We start from the raw sequence: 17,721 nt of genomic DNA on the forward strand, positions 1-17,721 counted from the left end.
CCTAGGGTGTGTTATACTTCACAACACAATCCAAAAACGGTAACTAACTAGTAGTACTAAAATGAAATCTCCCCATTCTCTCCTTCACTCTCCGACTATGATCTTATTAAGAAATTCCTGCACCTCCAGTCGTCCTTAAACAACTCCAATAGTTAATCCGATCCACTATTGGCCGTCCGATTCATAGCTCGAGGACAGGTAACTCCCACCCAAGAATCGCCAACATTTTGCGCAGAAAACGTTCGCGTTTCTTCATACACCCCGATCTCTCTCAAGACGTAAGCCTTTCGTCGACACGTCCTCAATTATTTTCTAAACGTCCAGACATTGCATAACCTAGACGATGGCGATGGTGCAAATTGTGACGACGATCGACTATTTCGGTGCGTCGAAAGGGTATATTTAGAGTGAAAATCTCGGACAGAAGCAGCAGGAATCGACAACGACGACGCGCGGTCATCGCACTTTCGAGGAGAAGGGGTTGACCTAGTCGGACGATGGGGTGCACGGCGCTCAGGTCAAGGGGTAAAGGTCGTTGTCCTGCTGCCATCGCATCCCCTAAATCCCATACGACGCACACATACGCCAAATCGCAAGAGGGGTCTTGACGACAGGTTTTATTGTTCGGAGAAAACGAGCGACATTTTTCGCATTTCACACAGAAACACCCTGTATGAGTAATAAGACACTCGAGACACCAGATTCATTATCCTCCCGAGCAATTAATAACGAGACTGTCATGAATGTAAGGCACGATTAATGTCTCGTAATAATCAAATTATAAAGCAAAAAAAATTGCACACTAATGACAGTTACACTAATAATAGGTTGACGTTAACAAATCTACGGTGCAAGTAATTAAAATAAAAGAAAAATCGAATGTCACGAAAACACTGATAAAATACTACAGACGTTTCGTCATCGTCTGCAAGAGTACGTCGTGTGTCCACGTTCTAAATTCAAACGTGTCCTGGTTATTCCTGGCGCCGGCAATTCTAATCTAACGCCAACTCCGCCGTAAACATATTAAAACAACGTGCCAAAAATTTCCGCCGTCTTTTGACTCAATACGACGACAAAAAAGGATCAAAAGAATAATTTAAGCACTTACCGATCGTAGATATTCCCAGCTTGAGCGTATTTCTGGACGCGGGATAGCGGTGGTAAAACGTCGTCATCGCCGGGGCTGCCCGTAGAGCAATCTCCTTGTTCGAATACACCTAAGCAATAAAATAAGTCATCAGACTCATCAGAGTGAAAAAACTCTGAACAAAATCATGTTTTCGAATGTCGACTGTTTTTGGGATCATATTTTTTGAAATTAAGAAAGTAATAAATTTAATATAACTTCTAATAATAATAACTTTAATATACCTACAGGGTGAATAAAAAGTATGGACTCAAGCGGTTCTTTTTTAAAGTGTTATAAGAAGTGAGATCGTGTTTTGTGAATGAAATTTTGTTTTGTTTTTGAAATATGCGATTTTTTTTGTCAAAAAGGCAACTGTGAATTTTTTTTTTTGATAAAAATTGTAGTAGATAGCTGTAATCCTTAGATGTTAGCTTTATTAAAAAAAAAATTTGTTGTGGGTTATCATTAAAAAAAAAATAATTTTTTTTTCAGAACTCAATAACAAAAAAAAAACCACATCGAAAAAATTGATTCTTGTTAAAACGTTCGGAAAGATCCAATCGACCTGTTCAAAGCCTTTTTAAAAAATATGTATTTTGTAACAAATATGAGTTTTGTGCGGTGCTTTAGATTCACGCTGTGTATAAATTTTCTTTTCATTGGGTTGTTCCGAAATTTAGTGCTTAATTTTCATACAGAGTATTTATAATATGACTACTTCTATATCAGAAACAAAACCAATATTAAATTTGTGAAGATATTTTCGATAAAATACAACAAATTTATTAAATGAAACGCATATTATTTGTATTAATGTCAATCACACATTTGCTTTACCTACAAACACTTTGAATTAGCACTTGTTCTTTTACTACAAAATAAAATTTCAATTTTATTTAAGAAAATATATACAAAAAAGCATTCATTCCTCTATAACTAAAGACCATTTTCTAAATAAAAACTTTTTGATAACCTATACTATTTTAAAAAGATATGGTGCATGTTACTGCATATCAAGCTTTCAAACAAATTATATTGAAAGCATTTAACGTTTTAAAAAGACAAACAGTTCTAAAAAAGTCGGTATGCCATTGGATTTATTTTATTTTATCAGAATGTGACTGAATAACACTGACATACTTAATAAATGGTACATCTAAATAAGTGTGCAATAAGTTTTACAATCCTAAAAAATAAATATTTTTTCATAATTTAAGAAACTACAAAATTTTGGTGACCCAGAAACGCCTTCTCAAATGGCAAAATAATTATTATACTTCATAATATTTTAAGTTTTTCTTCCTAAAGTAAATACAAGCAAACTTTGAGTTGAAATTTAAATCTATTCACTAAATTAAGTTTTCCAAGAAAATTTAAATTTAATCCCTCGTTGCAAATAGTAAAAAACCGTATAGTAATTTAACTCGACCTTATCTCGATCCATCATTACGAGCCCCTCGAAACTCTAGCAAGCATCATTAACATACCAACAATAAAAACAGAAACCATGCATTCGCTTCAAAAGCATGGCTTTTCTCGTAAATCGATAAAATCTAAATCGTTCCGGAAAAAAACCTTCTACCGAAAAAACCCCCCGAAAAACATTTAAAAACGTATAAAACAAGCGCTAATCCATCCACCCTGACAAGCATTTTACTGCAAAGAACACATCGATCATCATCACGTAAATCAAATTAATAAGAGAAAAAAAGAGGGTGCGGACCTGACAGGTTCTTTTCCACGTGAACTTCATGACGATGCCGTTATAAATCCTTCAAGACAATAAAAATCACAAAAGACACTTCCGAAATCGTGAAAACCGCCCGAATTTTGCAATTTTTCGCAAAAGCGCACTAAAAGTTGACCAAAATCACCGGTTACGTCCATGCGAACATCACCCGCCAAGCAAGGAGTCTTACGACGATCATCGGTCGGGTGGAGACGTTGTTTCGGTGCGTCGCCGGACGTCGTCGTGAGGGCGCCACCGATCGGCTTCCGTGAGTTGATCGGATCAATATGAGCGTGCGTACGGGCGTGGTGAACACTTTAAAATCCACCAACATGGAAAAAGTCCACACTAGGATAAGGGAAAAGGAGAGTATCGTTGAGCCCCCCCGTATTCACGTACAATTTTACATTTTTGCCCCCGCCTCGTTGCGTGTTTGCGTTTAAATGGATTTGCATAAAGCGTATCAACGAAATTCTCGATGAACGGGTCGTAAACGAAAATGGCGACGAGTAAACACAACCGAAATGTCAGATAAAAATTTTGGTAGGATAAAAAAAAATATTGTCATAGTCCAGAAAAATACAAAATTGAACAATTTTTATTATTTCATTACAACAACCAAGTTATTACTGTGATTTAGATAAATTGTCTCTGATATTGCTTTACAAACTAAAATTATGTTACAAGTAAATCCTCAAGAGGCATAGATTTTTATATACAGCGTCTTCTCCCAGTTTGGACTTTTTGGATTAAATTTTTTGTTATTAATAATATTATTACACGTTTTTTATGTTTAAAAAAACAGATTCCAATTATTACTTAAAGAGAATAATACATAGTAGATTACATACCGAAGTGGTGCTTGGGAAATGCTTCATTACCAAGGCGAAATTTAATGACTAAACCGCGAAGCAATGACCATCAAAGTTTGTATGCTATTTTCGAGACTATTTTACTCACAATCATCCTCCTTAAAGTACAGAAAGCCAATAAAAAATTTATCAAATTTTGAAAATATGAAATCACAGCTAGGTTGGGAAGTGGTCACTTTCTTAGCAGTTTTCGGGTTGAGAAGTGGTCATTTCCCAACCTGAACTGTCAATTACATTCCAATTGATAAGTAAGTGACCACTTCCCAACCTGAACCTGATATTTCATATCAATTGCTAAATGAAGTTGAATTCTCATACTTTCCAACTTTTCACATGCAAGATAATTTGATTATTATTTTATGATTGCAAATAAAAAATGTTTAGAATTTGTTATTCTTCATTTAAAACTTTTTTCCTATACGTACAGTGGCCAACAGTGAATTTCGTCCGCCCTTTTTCCGTGAATTGACATTCAAATACGTATTGTCAAATTTAATCATTATTCATTTTGAAGCGGATTTTCAACCTGAAAATAGATTGGTATTATACAGTGCGATCAAAAAGTTTATCTAGGCATCAAGCAAGCCTAGAAATTTAAAACGTGTGTCTGAGGAAGATAAAATGTCACAATGGTAAATAAGAAATGTCAAAATATTTTTTTTGTAAACTGTAACAACAAATCGTGGTGAACGATTTGTATAAATAAACTCCAACTACATCTCATTTTAGGGTGTTTTAAGATGTTTCTTTCAGTAATTCAATTTGTTTAGATCAATATCTTAATTTTTATAAAATAATTCTTTGATATCTAGCTGACATACAAACTTCCAAGCGACATACGTCCTCAACTAGTACGCCTACTTGATAGACTTTTTGATCGAACTGTACTTTAAGAATGTAAGATAAAGCATAGGTAAAAAGTATCGAGCATTCTGTCAACATGACAAACGTTAATCAAAATTCTGAAACAAGGTTAGAAAAACGTAAAAACAAATTTACACTTTTAGTTTGTCATGGAAATTGGGTGGACGAAATTCACTGTCCGTCTCTGTACAAAATACAGACACCATCCCTCAAAAAAAGAATGTACATATTTCTGTAAAAATGAATCAAGTTCATTATAAAAAAGACTAATTTATCTTCTCGGGTTTTGTAAATATAATACTTTTAACTAATTAAACATTTACAAGACTGTAAAAACAATATTTACCTTAAAAAAATTGTATGTATGCAGCATGATTCAAAAAGACTCTACAATTATTACTCGAGTGGTTTTTAGAATCATCAAATTATTCTCAATTCTCATTTATATTCACACAAAAATGTATCATCTTATCTAAGGCAGAAATAACTCTTCAGAAATGCAACTTTAATATTAATTTTTTATTTATTAGGAAAGGTAATTTTGCGTTTTATTAGTAAGAGACGTTAGAACATACATCTACGAAATTAAAAAATGAACAAAAAAACCTTAAGTATAACAAAATCTTAAGTATAATACGTAAAACGTGCATAAAATCCCTGTCAAATAGAGATTTACTGAAAAGGTAAAGTTGGTAACAGCACATCAAAAATTGCCCGTTCTTTTCTAAATGAGAACCAATTTGCTTCAAAATTTTATCTTCTGGTACCCCAGAGATACAAATCATTGAAAAAGACGTTGCTTTTCTAATGTTACTAAATATTCGTTCAGAAGGTAGGCTACATAAACGGCAGTTAAACCGAAAATCATTGCTTATGTCATCAAAAGGGCACAATTACGTCTTTGAATACAAAAAATCTAAAAAACTTAGTACTTCAAAGAATTACAACAAGTAAAACAGTTCATTATTGGAAATTTTCATGCGTCTTTTTTGACGTTTTGGCACATTCGGCCTACTTAACGAACAATTCATAGAAATTCAAAATGTAATGTAATAAAGGTTTGTTAGTTTGTTTTCAAGCAATTAACGGTAGGTACATATTTAAAAAGCAGCTTATTTGAATAGTTTAAATACAACTTTCCTTTCTTTTTAATTTAATAATTTTCAATAAAAAAAATAGAAAACATGTACATGTATACAGAGTGTTTCACATAACTTTACGAGGCTTGCGCCTAATGTACGCACCCAAATATGCAAAAGTCACAGAACACTGGATACAAAAAATACACATTTAATTATTTAATTTTTGGAAACCCATGACAGTAGTTGTCAAACAAATCACTGTTTCATTAATAGTCATAAACTGCAGTTTTTCAGAAACAATTATCATTTGTTCTATCAAGAGACGGCATGAATATGATTGTAGTTTATCTATCTTAATCACTAACTAACTAAAAACGTTGTAATTTTTGAAAGGGTGAACAAACTAGAGAAGATTATCCAATTTTTCAAAATTTGTAATCGAGTTCGTATCGGAATATGTGTTATTGATTGCATCTTTCAGGCGCAGGCCTCGTAAAATTATGTGAAACACCCTGTATAACACAATATAGACCTAAATATTCCAAACCAAAATACCTATGTTATGGTATAAAGCCACATGTTACAACGTCTCATTGTGACACTCGCCACTATGTGACTCGTGTAACAAACTACTCGTATCATAGTAATAAGACTGTTTGTTTTTAACATACTATTTTATCAACGAATAAATTAATTTTATTCGTCGACACTGTCAAAATTTACGGTTTTTTTCCCATGTAAGGAAGTTTTGACAAACGTCAGATTATTTTTAACAGATTTAAAACAATTTTAAGCCTTGTTAAGCCTAATTCGAAGAATAAAATGTTGAATTGAACTCGTCTTCGTGTAAATCTGAAGCTTTATTCCCACTTGTGGTTTAATAATCCACTCGGTGAAATAAAGCGTCCGATTTACACTTAAACTCGTCGAATAAATAATTATTGTACATAAAAACTCTAATACACTGGTGGACACGGAATTTTGGACGATTTGTTTTTTGACTGACATAAAATTGTAAAACGGACCTTAGGCAACTAACCTCACTTTCGATTTTTGTAATTTTTATCCTGACAGGTACAGAAAAAATGACAACAAATCAAAATAATTTATTGAACTTTAAAGATTGCTTTAAGTATTGCTGACATTGTTTCGGAAAATCGACGCCAAAAGTAAATTTCAACTAAAACTTTAAAATTTTTGTTTCAAACATAATTACAATAAAGCGTGGCTTACATTGACATTTTTTAAAGTGACATAAATTTGATGTCCAAAATTCCGTGTCCGCGCCTGTAGCCATTATCTGCTCCTATTTTATTTGAAAAATATTTTTTTTACAAACTTAACCTACATTTCGAAACCCATTTTCTTCGAAACGTAAAATCGTAAAAAACAGAAAACACATTTCCTGGAAAGTTAAGAACTAAACAAATATTTTTGAAAAGATAAAATCAAATACGACATAATGTTAACAGAAAATACGATTTGGATCACCTATTTACAAATAAAAAACTGTTTCTACAGGAAATCCATCAATATTTGCATTTACAATACAATTTGTTTGTTTTTGTAGATACTGATATTATTCGACTTCCCCTCTGATTTTCTCCGAAAAAACGAAACACATTTTTAACATTTTCAGTGCAAGTGTTGGTGCCCGTCCTTAGAAGGTACTGAGAGAAATATTTTTTAAAAGGGTATTTTTTACTATTAACGAAATGTTTAAAGTCCAAATTACAATTTAGCTTTTTAACAAGAGCTAGGCAATACATTCAACTCAAGATAATCCAAATAATAAAAATCGAAAAAAAGTCTTTCGTACAATAAAATCGGTAATTATTAGAACACAATTCAGCCTTTTTGTACAAATAAGATAATTATGTTTATGTTTTATGTGTTCATCTGCCTCCACTTATTTAATGTTACTTTTCACATGACACTTTAATAAAAAATAAATTGAAGACTTGATGTTATTTATACAGGGTATTTCAAATTTTACCCCATGCAAAAAGATGTCATAAATTACGATTATTAGAATAAAACTATAAACAAAAATTCACGAAATATTTAATAATATTGTTTTTTTAAATTTCTATATAATCAGTGATTAGTCAGTCATGAGTTAGACGAATTTACGTAGGTACTTAAACAATACAGATAATTGTATTGAATCACTATATTTGCTCAAATTTCATCAATCAATAAATCAAAATAACAGCCACAAACGCAGATATTTCCTCTATACCCAAATTAAAAAGGCATTTACGACTTGTAAGAACTTTGACAATTTCACAACCAAAAGATGTACATTTTCCACTTTATGAATCGTATAACTATCCTAAGATTATTTAATTTTACTGAAATTCCAACGTTTTCATTGCATTTCGCTGCCTTTTAACAAGATACTCGTAAAAACTCATCAAACACTTGTTTACATGATTGCATGAAATGTTATCTCACTGATCTTTGATGAATATTTATTATGTAGTTTATAACAAATGCAGTATTATTCACCAATAATTTAAAAAAGCTACTACTTATTATCTGCAAAACGAAACTTCGAAAAAATAATTTCAAAAATAAAAGATCTAAGAACTAGGCTTATCGCAAATTCATTTACGTTATAATGAATAGAATGGAAATATTTGCCTTTTGCTATGAGAAAAATCTAAAATTTACTCACTGCGGTTTAAACCAATTCACACTTTTTTCAAAGTTTAGTAACAATTTTAGTGCAATTTGTTAGTCAGCAGTGCACCATTTTAGTTTGAAGCACTTTAAATTCCAATTTTTATTCACAGTCAACATCAGTTTTTAGTTTTGAGCCCCCAGAAAAGTAAATTGTGGACAAAAATAAGACAACAAAAAATTATCACTTATAATATCCCGAGTACGTTGATTGTTTCCGGAAATTTTTTCGTGTGATTGTTAAAAACGTCATTAATTACACGTTTTTGCCAATCACGAGAAAAATTTCCGAATTCAATCAATTCACGAGTGGTATTCGGGTGAAAATTGCATAAAGTTTTACTAAATATTTGAGGTTAGTTTTTGTGTCAAAAAAATTTCCTCTTATTAATTTTAGGCACCGCCTCCTTAATGAAATGTATCAATATCCCGCCTGGGCATTTCGTAAAAAATGCATTGGAGCAGTGATTCCGATTTTTTCTTAGTTACGGGGGTTACTAAGGAAAAACTGAATGATTTTTAATTATTAACGAAAAATAACGCAATTAATAAATGCTGGGAAGGAAGGATACAACAAAACAAGATACGTCAGGGAGAATTGATATTGTGAGGTTGAACCCTTTAAGCTAAAAAACTGGATATGTCAAAAAAAATTCCCCAGATTAGGGCGCCAACGGGAATTAGTTGAACTCACAAAATGCCCAGGCGAGAAAAAGATTATTTCTATGGAGACGGCGATGATTTTAGGTAATGAGTCAAAAAATTTCCGGAAAATTTTTGTGTTGCTATGGTAATCATATTAAATACTAAATTCAGATTGGTTCTTCCATAGTCATGCAATTTTCAAATGAATCAACTCATGTGCAATATGAAAACTGAGACGATTAGCTCAAATAATATATTTTTAATTGAAGCAATTATACTGGACATAAAACTTTCCTTAATTAAAAAATTACTAAAATTGGCGAAAGCTGAGCCAACGCGCCACCACGTCAAAAATCTGACAGGAAAATTATTTCACATACATCTCAATTTTTTAATAACAAATCGTTTCTTACGGATCAGTTTCCTACAGAAGTGCATGTGTAAAGTCGGCCTAATTCACAGCACTTTCGATAAGCCCACGATGCATATTTTTCCCACGCAAAAATGAAAATTTTTCCAAACTTTCACACTCAAAAAAACTGACAAAAGAACGTGAAAACTTGTTCATGACTGAAATTGAAAACCCAGTGACGTTTCACATTACACTTGCGATTATTCACTCGCAAGGAATTTCAATCCAAGAGAGATGTAATTGTTGATGGTTTTTTCGCGTTTCCGGTGCAGAAAAGCGCACTTTTTTTCGGCAAACACGTGTAAAAATGAATGTGCCAGAAGAACACATATCATTTAAATGAGTGGGAAACGAACGGTGGAGTATCACCGGAAATGACGGTCGACACCCTCTTTATCTGTTCGTCACATTAGCCGAAAGAAACAGTTTAAAATGGAGGCTATTCTTGTGTGAAAAATCGACCAACAAGTCCACTTTATCGAGTTTTGCGACCATAAATCGCAATACTTGGCATACGTCTCTGGGATTATTTTTATAAAAAATTTCAAACAAAAACATTTCTCTCGGGCCAAATAAAGGCGAAAAGCGTTGGCAAAGCCCAAAATGCAGCAATTCGAGTGAATTAAAGCCGTGTCTTGACCTCAACGTGAAAAATACGCATTTTAACCTTTGATGGTGGTACATGGCCAGCGTTTTAGGTTAAGCCGATTAATAAAAAATTCCCACATACCTTCATCGCAATCATCCATGCACACATCTTGGATTAAGGAAATGTCTGAAGAAGAATCAACGAAATGAGCACAAATTGAAATAATTTTCATTAAAACTTGACTCACCCGCCATTTTGTACCAGCATCAAAACATAGCAATTGTAAAAAGGCACGTGATTTAAAATTTTCATTAATACAACAACATTCGTCAACACTTGTAGTAATAAATCACATTTAAATACGTTACTTGACTTATCTACTTTGATAAAATCCTTATTTATCTTGTATTTCACTTAAAATTCTTATTTCGAAGGCAAAACTTCGTCATGGCTCTAGTGTGGCTGTGTACAAAAAAATACTTATTTAATTCTCATACCAACGTAAAAATATTTAATTCCCGTTAGAGAGTTGGTAAGCGGGAAGTTTGAATTCTCATACTTTGCCTGTAAAATTAACAAAAAGCAAAATTCTAGGAAACTACAATTTATTGTTGTTATTAAAAAAACAAAACCATTCCATTGCGGTCTTTTTGTCATAATGATTATTTTGTAATTTTTTTCTAATTTTTTACCTTTAATAAGTATTGATGTAAAGCATTGTATGTAAAAAGTAATGACGTTATAATTTCCAAAACGAATAAACAACTAAATATTAAATAAATTTGACACAAAATGAGCATATTTTACTATAAAATAAGTTTAAATATNATAAGTTTAAATATATTTTTAATTCCGAAATAAAAAAATTTCATAAATTTAACAAAAAATAATTAGTATAATTCATATTTGTTGCTCTTGTTTAATAATTAAAACAATCACAATTTATTTTCGTTATAATTTTCAATGGTACAAAAAGCTTTTTTTTTTACCGTATCGTCATCATTTTCAAAGAAGTTGGTGTTCAAAATTATTTTTATTAAAATTAAAAGTAAAATGTCTTGTTTACATTAAATAATTTCTCACCTGAAATGATGGTGGCATAACTTCAAATGTTTTTCTACATTTTAACTTGTCTTTTTCTTTATAAAATTGAAAAAATAAGGTTATTTTTAACCATATTATTACCATACGTTGGCCTTAAAAGTTCACAAAACTGCTCATAAAGAAATTACAATAAATTCCATTTTGAATGAATAATTTTTTCAGAGAAGTTTCACTCATTTTTATGACGAATAGTTGTAAAATCATTATGACTCAAATGTATCTGAAATCTGGGAATCACCTACGAAAATCATGAGTCATGCAGTAATTATGAAAAATAAAATTCATATAATTTTCTTCCTGAAAGGGATAGAAACAAATTGACTTATGCTTAAAGCAGTACTTTTATTTCAACATTAAAATATAGTCATGTAGTATTTTCTATATTTAACTTTAAAATAATTATTTAATAACATGAATATATAAATTCTTTAAATAAAATAATCCAAGATAATGCTTTTTTTGACACATCACCTGATTTGTTATTGTCAAATTAAAATTGATTACACCTAACTACTAAAATAAAGTTGATTCATTTTACAAAAATATTAACAACTTGGGACTAAAGTCTGCAATAAAACCTACTTAAATAAATACAACCTTCTAGAACCTAAACAATAAACCCGTGTCTATTAAAAAAGTCAACAAATTTGTACAAAAATACACTATTAAAATAATTGATTATGTCTCCTATTCGCAGTTTAATTGTCAGGGATTTTCTTCTACCACCAATTCGAAGGGCGCTCTACACATGGGACATTCTACCAACTGATTTGCACACGACGGACAAAAACCCCTAAAAAAACCTTTAATCAAACAAACATCCCTCAACCCTTAAAACTTACGAATGCTCGCAAGGAATCAGCCGCACTGAAGCCTTCTTATCATAACAAAGCGTGCAACTATCCTCCCTAATATTCTGTTGCCTTAACTGATCCAAAAAAATATGCCTTGGCATCACTATTTTATCCTCAGGCTTTAAAACGCCCTGATCGTTGAAGGTGGAAAACTCCCCAGAGGGCGCAAACCTAAAAGGCTCCGCCCCAAAATTAAACCGGCATTGTTGGAATGACATAAAGCTAGCAGCGGCAAAAAAACCAGATCTGCAATTGGCACAATTCAGAAAAAACAAGTTAACACGTACTTACATCACGATGTTTTTAAATAAAGGTGGCTGTTTTTTATTTTTTCAAGTTGGACAAGCTGGAAAAAAATTCCATTTTCTGGTCTTGGCAGTGCTTTATGTTGAAAATAGGTATTTATGTTTTAAGTACATAAAATAGTTTTAAGTAACAAATCGTGATTAATTAGAGGAGTTCCCTAAAACTATACCCCGTCCCATTTCTATCGGCATTCTGTCACTTTTTGTGTTTTGTGTTTTGGCTTTAAATTTATCAGTAGGGTTCAGTTGCATACATTTTTTTCTTTTACATGGAAATCAAATGTTTGTGACTTACTTCGCTTGAAAAAATGCAGTTGCGACTTTGCCAGTAGCAATAGAAAAGTTCCGAGATATTAATACAGGGTATTTACGGTCTTGGAGTTGACAATTGTCCAAATAATAGAAAAGTACAGAAATACTGTAACCGAGAAAAAAACTCACACAATTGTTATTATTAAGAATGTTATTTACTCCAAAATATTGGTACACGGTTTGAGGGTCACTGGAATTCTTTCCTTGTTAAGATAAAATTGTATTATTGCAACAAATAAGAAAATCGTATCCATGACAATAAAAGAAAAGTCACTTCATAGTTTTGACCCTGTCATCATTTGATTTGCTTCTGTTGTATTAGTTTTTATCAAAATTCAAAGATCTTCTGTTTAATCCTTTCTAGCGAAATGTTTCCAATAAGTTTGATTCGATTTTCTTAATTTTTTTCCAAATTTATGAACATGGATCGCAAATATTAAAATAATAAATTGGTTGTCGTGATTATGATTTACGGTGAAACACAAGGTAATGATACCGTGTGATCAAAAAAAATAAATAAGAGTAGGCGTCGATTAAATTCTACAGTTGGCAATACATTGGCTGGGAATCTGGGCTGGAAATTTTCCACACAAACTAAAAGTGAAAATGACCATTCTCCGTTTTCATCTTGTACAGCAATAAAAATTTTCTGCTCTAAAGTAAAAATTATTTCACTCAAAAGGAATAAAACGCAAACTTGTCAAAGTTTCCGCTGACATTTGATGTCAAAAATTAGGATTGCCATCTGAAAGACTTTAATTAGCGCCTACTTATTTTTTTTTTTTGATCACATGCTATTAATGACCATTGTTGTTGCAGCCAAAGCAGCAATTCTCAAACAAATAATATAAAATGAATTATTTCCTTTCATAGCGTATTTTTTTATTTTATATAGCATTATTAGTTTTCTTTTACTGTGAATAGCATCTCGTTTGAATTTCAACCTCAAGAGTGTAAACACCCTGTATATTATAATTTATAGGTAAATACGAAGTGATCTAGAAAGACTGTGTCTAAGTACCCTTAAAAAATTATTTAGTTCTAATAAAAATGTAAAGTGTGATTCTGGTCATTAACATCTAAAAATTTGAAGTAAAAATGTCAAAAACAATTATCAGTAATGTGAAAAACACTTGAATAAAACCATTTTATAATGGAGCATTTTTCAAATAGAATTATTGGCTATTTTTTTGCTTGCGATTGTATCTACAACAGACGTCGTAATTGGTGTTTAAGGTTACAACGAAATTTAGAAAACTTTAGTATGAAAGCACAAAAATTATAGTGACTAAAGACAAACATCTAAACCAGGTTTCAGCTGATTTTGACCACACCCAAGTAAAAATTTCGTACAATCCATGACAAAACTTGAACTTGAATTCGGTTTTGTGCATTATTTATGTTTTTTTTCTTACTGATTTTTGCTTCCGTTAAATTTTGGTACACAAGAGCGAATGACCGCCAAATAGTAGCGTTACCAAAATTAAATTTCATTGAGTGAACGATTTTCTTGATTTTTAATGTACCTGCTGGACAAAAATATACAGTGCGATCAAAAAGTCTTTCTATCAAGTAGCCGTCCTAGTTGAGGACGTATGTTGTATGGTAGTTCGTATGTTATCTAGGTGTCAAAAAATTATTTTATAAAAATTAAAACAATGAGCTAATTAAATTGAATTATTCTATGAAACGTATCAAAACAAACTAAAATAAAATTTTGTTGGTGTTTATTCATAAAAATCGTCCACCACGGTTTCCTGTCATAATTTACATAAAAAATATTTTGACATTTCTCATTTGTCATTGTGACATTTTATCTTCCACAGACAGGTTTTAAATTTCTACGCTTGCTTGATAGACAGACTTTTTGATCTCACTGTAGGTCAAATTTTGATACTTTCCAATATTCACTGTAAAGCTGGCTTTAACATTAAATTTAACTTTTCAAAACGTCAAAAAATGGCAGGAACATTAGTAAAAGTGAGGTTAACATTTAAGGGCTGTTTTTCATTTAATGTCAATGCTGTCCTATTTTTTTGTCTGACATTTATAGTGCCTACTTTTTATTTTTACAATCTATTTATTTAGTCTTACCACGGTATACAAAAAAAACTTAAAAATTTATAGTTTAATACCAATTATTAAAAAAATTTCTCCGTGTGACTGTTATCATTTATCAGCGTCAACAAATTTTATGTCAAAATATCAAAATCAATGGTGTTAAATTTGCTAGTTATCAAGACCATTTTACAAAGAAGCATTTCTAAGAATTTCCTGGCAGCATTTTAATCATTTTCTACAGATAAAGAGGTATTTACAATACCTATTTATAATATGGACATTTTAACTAATAAAAAAAATTTTTTGTTACATAGAAAGTTGTCAAATTTCCCCAGCCAACCTTAATCTAAAAACATCGCACCGACTGATACTTACTGAGCCATAGTGAACACATGAGTACATGGTGGTAACCTCATACCGTTTATAGAAAAAATTACTTGTGGCGTATTCAAGTCGAGAAAACAGCCCAGAATATCCCCAGACTGCCATGGGGGCAAGTTTTGGGGCTCAGATTTCGCATTATACCAAATTAGTTTGCGACAACCGTCATAAGCCAGCGAATATTTATCATCGCCGATACCGTAACCCTCCTACAACACACCTCAAATGAATTTAAGTGCTTTGAAAGGAAAAAAAAACTGACATGATTTAGAAAATTGCTATTTTTGGTCGCCCATCCAATCTGCATAACTCCCGGTGTTATGATGCAGACTTCGTAGTACCACACTCCTGAATCAGCCTGTGCCGTACAACGGACACTCTCGAAGGAGTAGGCGTCGCATCGGGCCTCTAAACCATCCGGTGATATCTTGAGGTATTCACTGACGTCGCTGGTGTTTAACATGGCGTTTATGTTCTCCATATTGACGGTCAAGTAGGAATATTTACGATTGTTCATCACGACTAGAACAGCAATTATGAGAAATGTGACAAGTTTTGTCTTGGTCAAGTTACATAAATTGTCCAAGACCCACTGAGCACAGAAACCGACTTGTCTTTTGATGTAGTGACTCTCGATACGCCACTTTTCCAATGCATTTATCGGACAAGGGTTCAAGACTTGCAACCGTTTCATTATTGTTGATTTGTTTTGACTAGACTGGGCGAACTTTTCTAAAGCTATCAATGAGAATAGGACAACATTTGGGTCAGTTTCAGGCTCCTGAAAATTATTATGTACTAACTTGAGTCACTCTTAGTCTACAAAAACTTACCAAATTAGTTAATAAATAGTCTAACATGTGTTCGTTTAATATTTTTAAATTCCTTGGACCAGCTAACGTCTCCGCTATGCACCCTAAAACTACACAAATATTCCTCTCTTTTGAAGGATTCGATCTCCCGGCTATTGCCGACTCCCGTGACACATTCAACATGTCGACGACCTTAAATACTGATTCTTTTGAAGGCAATGGACAATCGTCGAGCAACAATGTGATAATTGACGGTCCTAGAGGATCTGATAAGGGCACGACTTTAATCATCGATTTGGCAACTTGGATGAAGCCTTCCTCGTTATCAGCAATGTTGTGTAGGAGCAGCATTGACGGGGGTGGGTCCTGTTCACTGATAAATAATGGTTATTGAGAACAAAACAACATATTTGGAGACTTACTTGTCTACTAGTGTAGCAATGACCCCTAGAGTTTCCAGGACGAGTTTATCGACGAGTTGCGGGTCTGGGGCTTTGACTCGAATGTAATACTGGGGGGCTACTGGTGAAACCGGTTGTATTGTAGTGTTACTATGTGTTTGAGGAACATAAGTGTCATGTTCTTCGTGCTTTTCTTTACACCAGCAGACACCCATTACGTTGTGGAAGTGTATTTACAAAGACTTACGCGATGGTTGTTTACTACATGCTAGTTGTGTTTGAATGTTTATACAAGTTTTTATGTTGGTGTAATCATTGACATCAACATATTAAAATTAGCACTGGCGTGATTCGACACCGATACGATTTTCTGCATTAGGCGCGTTTGGTTAAGCCCATTAATTAACTGCATGGATTACGTAAGCACGCTTATTTGCACTAATTTTTAAGAGGAAAAATATTATAAGATAAAACACGTTTTTGGTTAGAATACGCTGTCACAACTGTCACACGATTAATGTCTAAAACAGCGTTGCCGTTGTTTTCTATTATACGTTGTTCCTAACCTCAAGCTAAATTTAAATAAAACTAATAATTATATGTATTTAAATATGTATTTATTTACCAAATTACATACAATTCAATACAAAATAATAGAATGTGATTAAACCAACTTTTGTACAATTGTATCAATGCGGCAACGTTGATCAAGGGTGGGGCATGCGTAATGGAAAAGGGGGCCAGTCGATTGTTCTTTCGACCGAAAATTAATTTGATATATACAGGGTGAGTCATTTATAATGAAAACCCATCCGATTTTGAAACTCAACTCAAAATACATTCTCACAGATAATTTGGCTTTAGTTGTCTTTGCAAAATTTAAATTATTTATCGTACCAAAATCTATTAAGTTCGTTTAATATGTCCGATACGAAACATTTTTACGTTAGATACCAAAAAAAATTGTATTAAGTACAAAATCATAGTAAACATTTCATGGACTTTCAGTTTTTGACATATTGCCTCTCCTATTCACTCGATTATCTTGCACGTCGTCTGCGTTGATTGACAGTAATAAAGTCTGGGCAATGCCAAAAAAATGGCCGGTGGGGGAGCGACCAGTCCGCGTTCCAATGGAATCTGTATATTTTGGTTTGAAACCTTGATAAATTTTTGTATACAAATTATTTTTGTGTTTTAAGGGTTGTATAATAATAAATGGTAATTGTTTACTTTTGATTTTAATTTTTTCTAAGAACCAGACGAAAAACATCAAAATTAAAACATTTTATACGCAAATATAATTTTATTTATTTAAAAAATTAAGATTTACATTTGGGTTAGATAGTTATTTTTAATCTTTACAAATTTACAAGAGCATTAACATATTACAATAACTCTTTGTTATGTCTTCAATACTTCGAATAAAAAACACTAGGATTAATTTTATTTTTCTGTTTTGAGAAAACCACGATCCTGAA

The 17,721-nt window shown here is 32.2% G+C and overlaps 3 protein-coding genes across 5 annotated transcripts in view; all 3 read right to left on the reverse strand.

Annotated features, from left to right (window-relative positions):
- The window catches only part of LOC123014708 (serine/threonine-protein phosphatase 4 regulatory subunit 1-like), a 45,038-nt gene extending 34,567 nt beyond the window's left edge, over positions 1 to 10,471 (reverse strand). The window contains exons 1-3 of one of the 3 annotated variants that reach the window (XM_044413949.1): positions 10,258 to 10,471; positions 10,152 to 10,196; positions 1,112 to 1,220 (exon numbers count right to left, since the gene is read on the reverse strand). In XM_044413949.1, coding sequence (XP_044269884.1) covers positions 1,112 to 1,220; positions 10,152 to 10,196; positions 10,258 to 10,264 — 161 coding nt within the window. In that variant the 5' untranslated portion in view covers positions 10,265 to 10,471. Of the gene's footprint in view, positions 1 to 1,111; positions 1,221 to 2,855; positions 3,013 to 9,422; positions 9,559 to 10,151; positions 10,197 to 10,257 lie in introns of those variants that run through there. The other 2 variants (XM_044413950.1, XM_044413951.1) reach the window with 2 other exon arrangements.
- A 965-nt stretch (positions 10,472 to 11,436) lies between these two features.
- Positions 11,437 to 16,763, reverse strand: LOC123014218 (RING finger and SPRY domain-containing protein 1-like). Its single transcript, XM_044413199.1, has 7 exons — positions 16,262 to 16,763; positions 15,861 to 16,212; positions 15,601 to 15,808; positions 15,290 to 15,549; positions 15,022 to 15,236; positions 11,957 to 12,214; positions 11,437 to 11,907 (listed from the first exon to the last, which is right to left on the reverse strand). Exons 1-7 carry the CDS (start codon positions 16,453 to 16,455, stop codon positions 11,820 to 11,822), a joined length of 1,575 nt encoding a protein of 524 aa, XP_044269134.1. The 5' UTR covers positions 16,456 to 16,763; the 3' UTR covers positions 11,437 to 11,819.
- A 776-nt stretch (positions 16,764 to 17,539) lies between these two features.
- LOC123015338 overlaps positions 17,540 to 17,721 on the reverse strand; it is an 89,810-nt gene continuing 89,628 nt past the window's right edge. Inside the window, exon 3 of the mRNA XM_044415045.1 lies at positions 17,540 to 17,716. The gene's annotated coding sequence lies outside the window, so the exon portion shown is untranslated. The remainder of the gene's footprint in view (positions 17,717 to 17,721) is intronic.

Source organism: Tribolium madens, unplaced genomic scaffold, assembly GCF_015345945.1.
Source record: "Tribolium madens isolate multiple individuals breed KSU strain unplaced genomic scaffold, Tmad_KSU_1.1 Scaffold_97;HRSCAF=244;Tcas5.2_LG3a, whole genome shotgun sequence".
NCBI lineage: Eukaryota > Metazoa > Arthropoda > Insecta > Coleoptera > Tenebrionidae > Tribolium > Tribolium madens.

What these genes read in the sequence shown, in the direction of transcription:
- LOC123014218 (XM_044413199.1), bottom strand. Translation starts at nt 16,455, where the DNA reads ATGGGTGTCTGCTGGTGTAAAGAAAAGCACGAAGAACATGACACTTAT. An exon ending in CATGTGTTCACTATGGCTCA is followed by an intron (nt 12,215 to 15,021) that starts GTAAGTATCAGT and finishes TGCCAATTGCAG; the next exon opens with ATCTGGTTTTTTTGCCGCTG. An exon ending in CTGATTCCTTGCGAGCATTC is followed by an intron (nt 11,908 to 11,956) that starts GTAAGTTTTAAG and finishes AGGTTTTTTTAG; the next exon opens with GGGTTTTTGTCCGTCGTGTG.